Source organism: Leuciscus leuciscus (assembly GCF_965113295.1).
Source record: "Leuciscus leuciscus genome assembly, chromosome: 2".
NCBI lineage: Eukaryota > Metazoa > Chordata > Actinopteri > Cypriniformes > Leuciscidae > Leuciscus > Leuciscus leuciscus.
The window spans coordinates 63152270-63168393 of record NC_138726.1 but is presented as its reverse complement, the minus strand read 5'-3'; the positions used below and the strand labels follow the sequence as shown (position 1 = coordinate 63168393).

At 34.4% G+C, this 16124-nt stretch overlaps 1 protein-coding gene across 3 annotated transcripts in view; it reads right to left on the bottom strand.

Annotated features, from left to right (window-relative positions):
- LOC309492590 (uncharacterized protein) overlaps nucleotides 1-16124 on the bottom strand; it is a 34308-nt gene that overhangs the window by 3904 nt on the left and 14280 nt on the right. The window contains exons 14-33 of one of the 3 annotated variants that reach the window (XM_082161573.1): nucleotides 11054-11101; nucleotides 10895-10975; nucleotides 10759-10806; nucleotides 9957-10037; nucleotides 7509-7559; nucleotides 7358-7423; nucleotides 7229-7267; nucleotides 5887-5943; nucleotides 5725-5811; nucleotides 5595-5642; nucleotides 5447-5512; nucleotides 5319-5369; nucleotides 3743-3787; nucleotides 2667-2720; nucleotides 2492-2590; nucleotides 2359-2412; nucleotides 2202-2276; nucleotides 997-1083; nucleotides 818-857; nucleotides 682-736 (exon numbers count right to left, since the gene is read on the bottom strand). In XM_082161573.1, coding sequence (XP_082017699.1) covers nucleotides 682-736; nucleotides 818-857; nucleotides 997-1083; nucleotides 2202-2276; nucleotides 2359-2412; nucleotides 2492-2590; nucleotides 2667-2720; nucleotides 3743-3787; nucleotides 5319-5369; nucleotides 5447-5512; nucleotides 5595-5642; nucleotides 5725-5811; nucleotides 5887-5943; nucleotides 7229-7267; nucleotides 7358-7423; nucleotides 7509-7559; nucleotides 9957-10037; nucleotides 10759-10806; nucleotides 10895-10975; nucleotides 11054-11101 — 1232 coding nt within the window. The remainder of the gene's footprint in view (nucleotides 1-681; nucleotides 737-817; nucleotides 858-996; nucleotides 1084-2201; nucleotides 2277-2358; nucleotides 2413-2491; nucleotides 2591-2666; nucleotides 2721-3742; nucleotides 3788-5318; nucleotides 5370-5446; nucleotides 5513-5594; nucleotides 5643-5724; nucleotides 5812-5886; nucleotides 5944-7228; nucleotides 7268-7357; nucleotides 7424-7508; nucleotides 7560-9956; nucleotides 10038-10758; nucleotides 10807-10894; nucleotides 10976-11053; nucleotides 11102-16124) is intronic. The other 2 variants (XM_082161574.1, XM_082161575.1) reach the window with 2 other exon arrangements.

Below are 16124 nucleotides of genomic sequence, written 5' to 3'. Positions count from 1 at the left end.
TGGGCATTATTAGTGGAGTAATTTACGAGATACAGCCTTGGAGCCGTTAGCGCCTGCACTAAGACATCCGGCTGATATCTCTAAATAAGCTCTAACTTTAAGAATGTTCGACCAAGGGAAAAAGTTGGCCCACCCTTTGCAGAAATAACAGCTTCAACTCTTCCGGGAAGGTTTCCACAAGGTCAAGGAGAGTGTTTATGGGAGTTTTGAGAAGTGCATGTGTGAGGTCCGGCACTGATGTTGGACGAGAAGCTCGCAGTCTCGGCTCTAACTCATCCCGAAGGTGTTCTCTCGGGTTGAGGTCAGGACTCTGTGCAGGACAGTCCAGTTCCTCCACCCTAAACTCCTCATCCATGTGTTTATGGACCTGCTTTATGCACTGGAGCGCAGTCACGCTGGAACAGGAACATCCCTAAACTGTTCCCACAAAGTTTGGAGCATGGAATTGTCCAAAATGTCTTGGTATGCTGAAGTATTAAGAGTTTCTTTCACTGGAACTAAGGGGCCAAGCCCTGAGAAACAACCCCGCACCATAACCCCCCCTCCACCAAACTCTACACATGGCACAATGCAGTCAGGCAAGTCCCGCAAGTACAATGAAGCTCTCTACGCACTGTTCTTGAGCTAATCTGAAGACCACACAAAGTTTGTCATCTTATCTTATGACATTGTGAATCTTACATGGTCTCTTCCTCTTTAGAGCTGATCCTCTCGTTCGAAGGTTGTTCATCCCAAACTGAAAAACACAAGAGATTGAATGTGAAATGATTTGGATCTGATGAGCGGCGGGTGAATTAGTGAATTAATCTCGACTCACACTCGACTGTATTCCACCACTCCATCAGACTGTCGGTGTCCTGCCAATCAAACACACGTTTATGACAAACAGACTTCAGAATCACATCAAGAGAAAGTGACCGATACGCAAATACTGCAGTAAACATGCTAAAACATGCTAGCAATGTACTAATTCATGCTACTAGCATAATCACTGACCCCTTCTTCCTCCTCTTCCTCACGCTTCTGCTCTTCCTCTTGATCTTGATGTCGTTTCATGTCCATCTGAGCCGACATCCACTCAGCCTTACAGAGAGAGATGTGATGGGGAATGAGACGAAAATACCAGATATGACGAATATAATCACACAGAAATATTTCTGCGAAAACGGAAATCGGAATTGCGGAATCCAGTCATAAAATAGAATTAAACGTTCCCCGGATCACGGAATTGGTCAAATATTGATGAATAAATAAAAAGCAGATCAGTAAACTTAAATCGCACTGACACAGAAAAACTATCATCATAACAAACACACATAAACACGGAAAGGTCTTCACGGCAACCCGTCAAAATTAAAGTTTGGTTCAACTTGCAGAAATTGTGGCAGAAATATATTAATGTTGTACAGTACAATTAAATAAAATAAATCTTCACGGCAACCCGTCAAAATAAAAGTTTGGTTCAACTTGCAGAAATTGTGACAGAAATATGTGAATGTTGTACAATACAATTAAATTAAATAAATCTTCACGGCAACCCGTCAAAATAAAAGTTCGGTTCAACATGCAGAAATTGTGACAGAAATATATTAATGTTGTACAGTACAAATAAAATAAAATTAATTATTATTAAAACTTTTTTTTTTATGGAATAATTAAACATTTTCTTCCATGTTTTAATTTTGACAGTAAAACTGTTGTGTTTAGTTTGTTTAATTTCATATGATTAAAAGGTCAATTAAATTAATGTTTTATGCCTTACGTAAATACACAACACAGAATTTCTGGTGAAAAAAAATTAAATAAACAATGATTTTTTATATATATATATATAAATTGTTTTTATTAATGTCTAATTCAATGAATACGACATGCTTTTGATTATTAAAATGCAATTAAACCATTTAAATGCACAGCTTAAGCTTAAAATAGAAAACCCAGAATTTGGTAAAAAATAACACGGAATTTGAGATAAAAAATCAAATGTATTTCATAGGGCCTAAGTTTATAGGTATAAGGTATCTCATGGGTATAAGTTTCATGATTTCAATTAATTAGACATGCTTTTTGATTACTAAAATTTAATTTACCATTAAAATTGGAGAAAAAAAAGAAAAGAAAAAAAAAAAGAATATTTTTTTCGTAATTTGGGAAAAAATAAAAGGGATTTCATAGGACTCTACTATATTGTTGCTAAATACCTTAGCAGCTTCAGACAGGTAATAATTTCCAGACGTGGCACCAGGAGATTCCAGAAAGTCTTCGGGAAAAGCATCCTGAAAAAAGCAGGATTTATACCAGATGAAGTGGTAGTGAAGGAGTTTATCGTACAGTAGATAGAGATGAAGGCACTCTAACCTCTGACCCTCTGCGATCCGTGTCAGTTTCTGTACGTTTCTGTGGTTTATTGTCCTGTGTGAGAGGGACCGTCAGCGCTAAACTCGTTTGCGTGAACAACATAAAAGCATGAGAGTGAAAAGATAACAGATACCGGTGTGTATTCCTCCCATCCGAAGTCCTCTTCCGGCTCCAGGTCTCCGGCCCTGAACAAATCTGCACCCTTCTGAGGGACCTCGTCCTCCTCCACGGCCTACAGATGTCACACGTCAATGCTTTCAGGACAATACTAACATTTACATAGTGAGATGAGGAGAAAGAAGAGGCACCTTTGAGTCTCGGCGGGACAGCGGCGGCACTTCAAGAAGAGGAGGCTTCTTCATCTGCAGACAATCATCAAAACTTATTATCAACAGCATATGTGGCATATTTTTGATTACAACAGAAAATAATTTTGACTTGTCACTCATTAAAGAAAAAATGAATATAAATACAAGTAAAAAATATAAATATAATTATAAACAAAAAACATATATAAATAAAAATAAATAAACATATGAATAAGTATAAATATTATGTACAAATAATATTTGTATTTATATTTATACATATAAATACAAAATAGAATTATAATATAAATATAAAATATACATATTATATAAATAACATTTTTAATTTAACCAAATTAAGCTCCATCAACAGCATCAGCTCCATTAACTAATTAAAAAATGAATAAATAAATGTAAAAACTAAATATAATTATGAACATAAATAAAAACATGAATACACATATGAATAATAAGATAAATACACTGTAAAAAAAAAAAAAAAGTTGTTGCCTTAAATTTGTAAGTACTATCAATCAGCTTGGATGTTTAAGTCATTTAAACTTAAATTACATTAAACTGACTTTTAAAAAAATGCAGTTGAATCTTGTATAACTTTTAAAATAGTTGAAAAGTGCTTCATTTTGATGAGTTAAAAATAAATTAAATTAATAAATTATTGTTGTCATAACTTTTTTTTACCCTGTATATATAATATTATATAAATATAATTTGTATTTATATTTATTTACTTGTATTTACTTGTGTTTTATATGGTTACCACACTAGTACCACTAGTTTGAGACTAGAATAACCCGGCAACGTTCATTGATATCAAAAAGTGATATGACGCACATTTACATAAATGATGTCTGTAATGCAGAAACAGAAGCTCATCCATACAGAAGAGTAAAACTAGTTTTCTGCTGTAAGAATGTGAACCACAAGTGAAACCATGTCGAAATCATCAAATCAGATCAGAGAATCTCAACTGAAGCGAGAACATTCCTTAGAAATAAGATCAAGGGAAAATGTGAGAAATATGTGAAACACGGGGAATTAACCAGACAAGCGTTCACCTCCTCGTGATCTTTAGTCGGCCGCATCTCAGGGTCTTCAATGCTCTATAAAACACAAATCAACAGTGTGTGGAAGTCAGCTGCACGTTTAATTGCTGTTTATTGCTTTTGTAGATCATTAAATATTCCCAAAATTCCCCAAAATACACCAAAAATTATGCAAACTGAAGCCATGGTTATTATTGTCAACTAAAACCGTAAGAAACATTTTATAAGTTGAAGTAAAATAAACATTGACTAAAAAGGAAATAAAATTAAAAAACTATTTGAAATAAAATGTTTTTATATACTTTCTATGAGTTTAACTTGAAGTAAAACAAGCTACAGTTAGTCCAAAATGCCGCCGCTAGAGTTCTTACGAGATCAAGAAAATATGATCATATAACACCGATTTTATCATCACTGCATTGGTTACCTATAAAGTTCCGTATTAATTACAAGGTATTGCTACTGACTTATAAAGCCCTAAACGGCTTAGCTCCAGTCTATTTAACGGATCTTCTATCACCCTATAATCCATCGCGCTCTTTAAGATCACTAAATTCAAGGCTTTTGGTCATACCTAGGATATCCAGAACCACCAAAGGAGGGAGAGCATTCTCACATTTGGCTCCAAAACTCTGGAATAGTCTTCCTGATACTGTTCGTTGCTCAGACTCGCTCTCCCAGTTTAAAACTAGATTAAAGTCGCATCTCTTCAGCCAGGCATTCATATAATCTTACAGTTCAAACTACAATCCGGCCTCTAGCTCATAAATGCCAGAGGAGAACTGGCCCCCGACTGAGCCTGGGTTCTCCCAAGGTTTTTTTTCTCCATTAGGTCACCTGATGGAGTTTTAGGACACCATTAGGTCACTTGATGAAGTTTTTCGGTTCCTTGCCACTGTTGCCTTTGGCTTGCTCAGTTGGGGATATTTTGGGGATATTTAATTTAATTTTATCAATCAATAAATTCCTCTTGAAACAAACTTTGTTGTATTATTTAAATTTAATACTGTGAAGCTGCTTTGATACAATCTGTATTGTGAAAAGCGCTATACAAATAAACTTGACTTGACTTGACTATTAAAATAAATAAAACTGAAATAAAAAATAAAAAACTAGAGATTTATAGTATTTTAAAAACTGTATAAAACTATACGTATGTTTAATATATTATATATATATATATATATATATAAAAACTAATACAAATAACAAATGAAAGATATACAAATAAAAACTAATTTAAAATATTAATAAAAACAAGAATAATATATTAATGATATAGCATGTATACTTTTACATTTTTTTTATATATACAAATATATTTATTTTATAATAATTTTTTTATTTTAACATTTTTAGGCAACATTTCATTTAATTTACAAAAAGTACATTATATATTATATATTATAAGTATATTAACATGAATTCAAAAAACAAAAAAGAAACTGCAAAATTACAACAATTTTAACTAAAATGAAAATGGGAAATTTAAAAATAAAATGTAATAAAATATTAGATTTTATTTAACTAGTTTCTCGTTTAACGAAGTTTAACTCGAAGTGCTGAAATAAAAAGTTTGGTGATTTACCTTTGACTGTCTGCGGTGTAAACGGGGGACTTTAAACTTCGCCGGTTTCTTCTGTACAAACAGATAAAAACATTAATAAAAGCCACTGAAAGCTTGGCAGAGATCATGAGAGCGATGTTTAAACGTACGGGTCGACAGTCTGGCGTCTCCTGGTGTCTGTCACTGAAGTCTGACGTCGTGAAGAGATCGGATGCCTGAAAGTATCAAACTCAACCAGTGATGCTTCTGAAGGAGTTCTGGTTTAAAAATGACTTGTGCTTCCTATCGATGCCCTACCTTTGAATCCCATGGAGAAGGACCCGTAAACCCATTGGAATATGAACTCTGGAAGAAAAAAACCCAGTTGATATGAGCAATAATAACCTCACTAGAAGAGACCAGAAACAGAGTATGGTTTAGTTTGAACCTTAGAATGGTTTGGTGAATAACTTCTGAGAGACGTGTCTTCAGTGTAAGCGCTCATTCCCTTCAGCTCATCCATCCCGTCGGGATCCTGAAATCACAGTGTTAATGATCCCACACACACACATCTGAGCTTTCCACAAACACCCATACGACTCGGACTAACCTTAAGATGTGGATGAGGAGTGAAACCACAAGCTCCCTTCAGTTCATCCTCGTTCTCCTGCAACACACCGTTATACATCAGTTCAGTATCTTCAGCTGTGTAATATAGAGCACATACTGATCTTAAAGTCCTCCGTTTAATGTAGTTTATGTGTCTATGTGGTGTTTTTAATATGCTTTAATAAGACAAACCATGTGTAATAAGTCGACAGCATTGCTGAGTATTTCCTCCTTAAAACTGCAGTGAACCAAAGACAGTCTCAAAAACACGCTTTGAAATCGCTGGTGTTTCTGACGTCACAAACTACCTTGTAACCAATCAGATCAACGTGTGATCGTCAACCAGTGGATCTCTGAGCTGAGTGAGTGAGTGAGTGGAGGCGGGGCTCATTTGCATATTCATAGAACCGCACATACTAATTGAGGCAAGGGTGTCGAGTTACATTCAAGATATTTTTTAAGGAAAAAACGTTTAAATATGTCATTTTGGTGATGAAAGAGTGGAGGCGGGGCTCATTTGCATATTCATTGAATATTCATACTAAATGAGGCAAGGGTGTCAAGTTACATTTTAAGACATGAAGAAATTTTTTCGTCGTTCGTCTGTAATTAAAATGTCTTAAAAAAAACGAATTAAAAATTAATTAATTAATGTAATAAAAAAAAGTTTTTTACTACTAAGAATTGTATTTCTGATATGAAATGTGAAATCAGAATTTCAACTAGTAAGAAATAAATTCTTGATATCAACAATTGAATTTGAATGGCAGCCAATGGTGACATTTCACTAGTGGAAATACTATTACAGATATCAAGAATTATAGTTTTTACTAGTTGAAAAGAAATTGTTAATATCAAGAATTAGCACTTTAACTAGTGAAAATGTAATCACTAGTGGAAATGTAGTTCCTGATATAAAACATTGCCATTGTTTCTAGTAGAAATCTAATTCCTGATATTTTAACTAGTGAAAACTGAATTTTTGATATCAAGAATTTATATCCTGGAAATGAATAAAAGTTAAGACGGCTTATAGTGAAAGGGCCTTTATGTTTGCATGAGATGAAAACGGTGTGACGAGATGCTTTAAAGAATGAACTGCACTGTTTATCGTTGCATAATGCATTACATTTATTAATTTATTAAAATTGCATTAAAATACAGTAATACTGCACAGTATCCAGTAAGTTCACTCTAAAAAATGCTGAAAAATATGGATAAACCCAACCTTTGGGTTAAAATAATTATTAAAAATGTTAACCCAACGGCCCATATTTGACCCAAACGTGGGTTGAAACGACCCAGCATATTTTAGAGTGAACAGAATTCTCTCCTGAAAATACCTTAAACCGTGGCGTTCCCTCCGTCGGTTCATCATCAGCCTTGGCAACCCAATGACAAACACAAAACTCTCATTAAAAACACATAATATAATCTAACCTAATATAAGCCATCAAAGGAAACAGACTCACCCTGGATAAACCGATAACAAACCCTCTGTGAGGAACAAACTTGACTTTGACCTTCTTTCTGTGTTTCTGATTTAAGAAAAGAAGAATAACAGTGACTTAAATAATGCAAATGAAAGACAGAACAGAAAGACGACGGATCTTTCTCTTCTACCTGTCCATCATCGATCCCCCCCGTGTTTCTCTCGTCATCAACCTCTGGAATCTACAACAGGAAATCATGTGTAACTCAAAGTCTATCAAGCCACCCTGAACACCCTAGAAACCGCATAGCAACACCTTGGCAACCACCCAGAATGCCCTAGCAACCACTAGCTTATATCTGAGAGGCTGAATGGCCTTAAAACCTGCACACTTTGAGCTTTACGAACTGCTTTAAAGTTAAAACTACTTAGCTTCTCAAGTTAACAAAGTTTGCATTGCCAAGATATCAGTGTTCTAACAAAATAATAGAAAATAGAAATATCTAAAACTATCTGAACATATTTGGGGGAAAAAAAGACAAATGTACACAATTAATAAAACTTTAAATGAAATTTAAATTATTTCTTTTTAAAAACATGTTATTAAAACTGTATTAGTATCTATCTCAAATACACTGAATAAACACTGACATCTGCTGGACACAGACATGTACAGACAATGAAAATATATATAAAAAAACACATTGCTTTGGAAATAATATATATTTCATTTAAATACATTTATTTATTTATATTCTTTTTGTGCTATTTTGTATTTTTTGTTATTTATGTTATTTTGTATTTTATATTATTTTTTATTTTATATATTTATTTAATTTATTTTGTTGTTTGATGTTTTATATCATATTTTACATTTTTATTTTGTTTTATATTATTTCTATTTTTTATTTCTATTTTAAATATACATATTTATTTTTAATTTATTTTATATATATATATATATATATATATATATATATATATATATTTTTTTTTTTTTGCACATAAATGTCAAAGTGCTTGTGTGTTTTCTTTGATATATTTGGAATTAATGTTATTTTATATATTTATTTCATTTTTTATTTAGTTGTTTGATGTTTTTATATCTTATTTTACATTTTTATTTTATTTTATATTATTTCAATTTTTTTATATAATTTTTTTTATTTTGTTATTATATATGTAAGGAATAATTGACGACAGGCCGTTGAATTATTAGAAAAATAATGCACACCCGAGGTGGTAATGCGGTCACGACGCGAAGCTGAGTGGCCGTTACACCTCGGGTGTGCATTATTTTTCTAATAATTCAACGGCCTGAAGTCAATTATTCCGCTTATACTACAGTTACCACACCTCGAAACATTTGTTCAGATTTTGTATTTCAAGACGTTTGTAAAGTTTTTGTCATTAAAACGCTCTTGTATGTAGGACTAATTTCTTACGCATCTAATCCCATGCCTCCGTTGCTAATTCCAAAACGTCATTTCAGAGTTAGTAACGGAGGTTTGAGCCACTGATAGCAGACTAATGCTGAGTTAGGGTTAGGGTTAGGTAGAGTTAGTAACGGAGGTTTGAGCCACTGATAGCAGACTAATGCTGGGGACACACGACTAGCTGACACATTCTCTGACTGGTTTCATCGACTGCAGCAGATTTTAAACACCGACTTTGAACACAGACTGAACGCGCTGAACACGCGTTTGGTCATGATCAGTCATATAAGTATCAAATTACATTCATAACCGGCCTTAAAGTGTGTTCCCGGCTTTATGCAGTTATTAATGCAGTTATTAGAGAGAGATGTTGCAATAATGAGACAGAAAAGCATGTGCGTCAATATTATTATTTATTTATTAATTCAATTCGTTTTAATTAATTCGTTAATTCTTTTTTTTAAATTTATTATTGACAGATGACAGTAGACTAGCCAAATAAATGAAACACAAAGCCCTTTTAACAAGTAGGCCTATCAATAATTATTTATTTGTTAAATTATCTGCAATAAAAATCCGTGCTGCAGGACTATCCATTTATTTAGCCTATATTCAGTTTAATTTTCTATTGATTATAGATAGGACTTTATAGTTTATTTATTCAAATTAAACTGCATGTTTCCATTGATTGTGAAGCTAGACGTTGAACATTGCAGATCAAGCGCATGGGGCGAAATGCTTTTTCTTGTTATGAATTGTATCCTATTTTCCGTTATTACAGTTGACTACGCGAAGTGATATGGAGCTGTAATGCGGTCGAGACCTGCCTGGAACTACTTTAGCCGTGCGTTTCCCTGAAAATAATGCACACCTTAGAACGTTCGTCAACCAATCAGATTCAAGCATTCAACGGCCCTGTAGTATAAATATATATATTTTTTTTATTTATTAAAAAAAAAAAAAAAAAAAAAAAAAATTATATCACACAAATGTCAAAGTGCTTGTGTGTTTTCTTTGATATATTTGGAATGAATGTTTTGATTTCCCCCTCATCTCGGCCTGATAAATACTACTCTCATCAGACACTCTCTTTTGTCTCTACATATTAATAACGTCCAGAACTGAGGTTTAGTCTCAGTATGAAGTCCAACACCGCTGTCGTTCACTGAAACAAGACATCAATGGAAATGGAGATGGATTTACCGGATGCTTGTCATGGAGTGAAGCGCTGAGATCCATCGCTGGAGGACCGTGTGGTGACTTCAGACCAGCAGCAGAAGTGTCCTTCAGAAATCAGCAAAGATGAGAGTTATGTAGATTAAACAGATTAAACTCCTGAAACGCCTCCACTGTAGTCTTGAGTTTCTTCTGGGAACGAACACGTCACAATATTCCTCATTATAATAATTAATACGCAGAATAAAGGGGCGGGGCCCGGTTGAGTTAGTTAGTAGTGTGTTAAACTGGCGGTTATGGAAAGGGGAGGGACATTTCCCAAACACACTCGAAGCGCTCGACCAATCACAACACACTGCTCCAGCCGACCAATCAGAGCAAAGTGTGCTTTTCAGAAGGAGGGGCTTCATAGAGACAGGAACTGAACATTATTAAAGTGTCCAAATATTCTGTATAATTTAAGTCTTGAATGTCTAAATAATAGTTTTCCCTTTTATTTGTATTTGGAAAAAAAAGCAATGCAATAATATTCACTTAGTAAGATAATACATTATCTGCATATTCTTTACTTTTTTTAATAAATAATATAATTTATAATAATTTTAAAATAAAATAATTTATATAATTTAAATCATAATGTATAAATCATTTTATTAAATACTTTTAATTTTTAATGGATACATTTGTAATTGATTTATTAAAACATAAATTATATATAAAGCATTATATTGTTCTAAACAGATAATTTGCTGTTTGGTTTATGGCTTTAAAATCCAGGCTTTAAATCTGAAGTATCAGCTATATTTCATATATATTATATTTCTCATACCTTTGATGGCCGATGTGGCACAGGAGGCTTGAATTTCTGTGTTTGCTTCTGTAAAATAAAATAAGAAATAAATATATTAAAGATACAGTGGACATTGAGGTGAAACCGCAGCAAAACACAAACGTGTGTGTCGTACCGGTTTGAAGTCCACATCTTCATCTTTCTTCGGTCCGAAAGCCGTGAGATCAGCAGTTTTTGACGAGGACGTTAAATCATCCTAATAAGACAATTCAGTGAGGTCAAAGGTCAAACCATACCCATATTTAACATAATAAATGTATTACTCTAAACTAACCTGATAGTCTGCAGGGAATCCTTTAGCTGAAGCTTCAGTGTGTCTCGCCTGCAGGTGTAAAACAACAGCACAAACACCGAAGATATGAGACGAACACTGAAGATATGAGACGAACACTGAATATATGAGACGAACACTGAAGATATGAGACGAACACTGAAGATATAAGACGAACACTGAAGATATGAGACGAACACTGAATATATGAGACGAACACTGAAGATATGAGACGAACACTGAAGATATAAGACGAACACTGAAGATATGAGACGAACACTGAAGATATAAGACGAACACTGAAGATATGAGACGAATAAGATATGAACACTGAAGATATGAGACAAACACTGAAGATATGAGACGAACACTGAAGATATGAGACAAACACTGAAGATATGAGACGAACACTGAAGATATGAGACGAACACTGAAGATATAAGACAAACACTGAAGATATGAGACAAACACTGAAGATATGAGACGAATAAGATATGAACACTGAAGATATGAGACAAACACTGAAGATATGAGACGAACACTGAAGATATGAGACGAACACTGAAGATATGAACACTGAAGATATGAGACAAACACTGAAGATATGAGACGAACACTGAAGATATGAGACGAACACTGAAGATATGAGACGAACACTGAAGATATGAGACGGACACTGAAGATATGAGACGAACACTGAATATATGAGACAAACACTGAAGATATGAGACGAACACTGAAGATATGAGACGAACACTGAAGATATGAGACGAACACTGAAGATATGAACACTGAAGATATGAGACAAACACTGAAGATATGAGACGAACACTGAAGATATGAGACGAACACTGAAGATATGAGACGGACACTGAAGATATGAGACGGACACTGAAGATATGAGACGAACACTGAAGATATGAGACGAACACTGAAGATATGAGACGAACACTGAAGATATGAGACGAACACTGAAGATATGAACACTGAAGATATGAGACAAACACTGAAGATATGAGACAAACACTGAAGATATGAACACTGAAGATATGAGACAAACACTGAAGATATGAGACGAACACTGAAGATATGAGACGAACACTGAAGATATGAGACGAACACTGAAGATATGAGACGGAAACTGAAGATATGAGACGAACACTGAAGATATGAGACAAACACTGAATATATGAGACAAACACTGAAGATATGAGACGAACACTGAAGATATGAGACAAACACTGAAGATATGAGACGAACACTGAAGATATGAGACAAACACTGAAGATATGAGACGAACACTGAATATATGAGACGAACACTGAAGATATGAGACGAACACTGAAGATATGAGACGAACACTGAAGATATGAGACAAACACTGAAGATATGATATGATAAGATATGAACACTGAAGATATGAGACAAACACTGAAGATATGAACACTGAAGATATGAGACAAACACTGAAGATATGAGACGAACACTGAAGATATGAGACAAACACTGAAGATATGAGACGAACACTGAAGATATGAGACGAACACTGAAGATATGAGACGAACACTGAAGATATGAGACAAACACTGAAGATATGAGACGAACACTGAAGATATGAGACAAACACTGAAGATATGAGACGAACACTGAAGATATGAGACGAACACTGAAGATATGAGACAAACACTGAATATATGAGACAAACACTGAAGATATGAGACGAACACTGAAGATATGAGACGAATAAGATATGAACACTGAAGATATGAGACAAACACTGAATATATGAGACGAACACTGAAGATATGAGACAAACACTGAAGATATGAGACAAACACTGAAGATATGAACACTGAAGATATGAGACAAACACTGAAGATATGAGACGAACATTGAAGATATGAGACGAACACTGAAGATATGAGACGAATAAGATATGAACACTGAAGATATGAGACGAACACTGAAGATATGAGACGAACACTGAAGATATGAGACGAACACTGAAGATATGAGATGAACACTGAAGATATGAACACTGAAGATATGAGACAAACACTGAAGATATGAGACAAACACTGAAGATATGAGACAAACACTGAAGATATGAGACAAACACTGAAGATATGAGACGAATAAGATATGAACACTGAAGATATGAGACGAACACTGAAGATATGAGACGAATAAGATATGAACACTGAAGATATGAGACGAACACTGAATATATAAACACTGAAGATATGAGACAAACACTGAAGATATGAGACAAACACTGAAGATATGAGAAAAACACTGAAGATATGAGAAAAACACTGAAGATATGAACACTGAAGATTTGAGACGAACACTGAAGATATGAGACGAACACTGAATATATGAACACTGAAGATATGAGACAAACACTGAATATATGAACACTGAAGATATGAGACAAACACTGAAGATATGAACACTGAAGATATGAGACAAACACTGAAGATATGAGACGAACACTGAAGATATGAGACGAACACTGAAGATATGAGACGAACACTGAAGATATGAGACGAACACTGAAGATATAAGACAAACACTGAAGATATGAGACAAACACTGAAGATATGAGACGAATAAGATATGAACACTGAAGATATGAGACAAACACTGAAGATATGAGACGAACACTGAAGATATGAACACTGAAGATATGAGACAAACACTGAAGATATGAGACGAACACTGAAGATATGAGACGAACACTGAAGATATGAGACGAACACTGAAGATATGAGACGAACACTGAAGATATGAACACTGAAGATATGAGACAAACACTGAAGATATGAGACGAACACTGAAGATATGAGACGAACACTGAAGATATGAGACGAACACTGAAGATATGAGACGAACACTGAAGATATGAGACGAACACTGAAGATATGAACACTGAAGATATGAGACAAACACTGAAGATATGAGACAAACACTGAAGAGACGAACACTGAAGATATGAACACTGAAGATATGAGACGAACACTGAAGATATGAGACGAACACTGAAGATATGAGACGAACACTGAAGATATGAGACGAACACTGAAGATATGAGACGAACACTGAAGATATGAGACGAACACTGAATATATGAGACGAACACTGAAGATATGAGACGGAAACTGAAGATATGAGACGAACACTGAATATATGAGACAAACACTGAAGATATGAGACGAACACTGAAGATATGAGACGAACACTGAAGATATGAACACTGAAGATATGAGACAAACACTGAAGATATGAGACGAACACTGAAGATATGAGACGAACACTGAAGATTTGAGACGAACACTGAAGATATGAGACGAACACTGAAGATATGAGACGGACACTGAAGATATGAGACGAACACTGAAGATATGATATGATAAGATATGAACACTGAAGATATGAGACAAACACTGAAGATATGAACACTGAAGATATGAGACGAACACTGAAGATATGAGACGAACACTGAAGATATGAGACAAACACTGAAGATATGAGACAAACACTGAAGATATGAGACGAACACTGAAGATATGAGACGAATAAGATATGAACACTGAAGATATGAGACAAACACTGAATATATGAGACGAACACTGAAGATATGAGACAAACACTGAAGATATGAGACAAACTCTGAAGATATGAGACGAACATTGAAGATATGAGACGAACACTGAAGATATGAGACGAATAAGATATGAACAATGAAGATATGAGACGAACACTGAAGATATGAGACGAACACTGAAGATATGAGACGAACACTGAAGATATGAGATGAACACTGAAGATATGAACACTGAAGATATGAGACAAACACTGAAGAGACAAACACTGAAGATATGAGACAAACACTGAAGATATGAGACAAACACTGAAGATATGAGACGAATAAGATATGAACACTGAAGATATGAGACGAACACTGAAGATATGAGACGAATAAGATATGAACACTGAAGATATGAGACGAACACTGAATATATGAACACTGAAGATATGAGACAAACACTGAAGATATGAGACAAACACTGAAGATATGAGAAAAACACTGAAGATATGAACACTGAAGATTTGAGACGAACACTGAAGATATGAGACGAACACTGAATATATGAACACTGAAGATATGAGACAAACACTGAATATATGAACACTGAAGATATGAGACAAACACTGAAGATATGAACACTGAAGATATGAGACAAACACTGAAGATATGAGACGAACACTGAAGATATGAGACGAACACTGAAGATATGAGACGAACACTGAATATATGAGACAAACACTGAAGATATGAGACGAACACTGAAGATATGAGACGAACACTGAAGATATGAGACGAACACTGAAGATATGAGACGAACACTGAAGATATGAGACGAATAAGATATGAACACTCAAGATGAGACAAACACTGAAGATATGAGACAAACACTGAAGATATGAGACTAACACTGAAGATATGAGACAAACACTGAAGATATGAGACGAACACTGAAGATATGAGACAAACACTGAAGATATGATATGATAAGATATGAACACTGAAGATATGAGACAAACACTGAAGATATGAGACAAACACTGAAGATATGATATGATAAGATATGAACACTGAAGATATGAGACAAACACTGAAGATATGAAACGAACACTGAAGATATGAGACAAACACTGAAGATATGAGACGAACACTGAAGATATGAGACGAACACTGAAGATATGAGACGAACACTGAAGATATGAGACGAATAAGATATGAACACTCAAGATGAGACAAACACTGAAGATATGAGACAAACACTGAAGATATGAGACTAACACTGAAGATATGAGACAAACACTGAAGATATGAGACAAACACTGAAGATATGAGACGAACACTGAAGATATGAGACAAACACTGAAGATATGATATGATAAGATATGAACACTGAAGATATGAGACAAACACTGAAGATATGAACACTGAAGATATGAGACAAACACTGAAGATATGAGACGAACACTGAAGATATGAGACAAACAC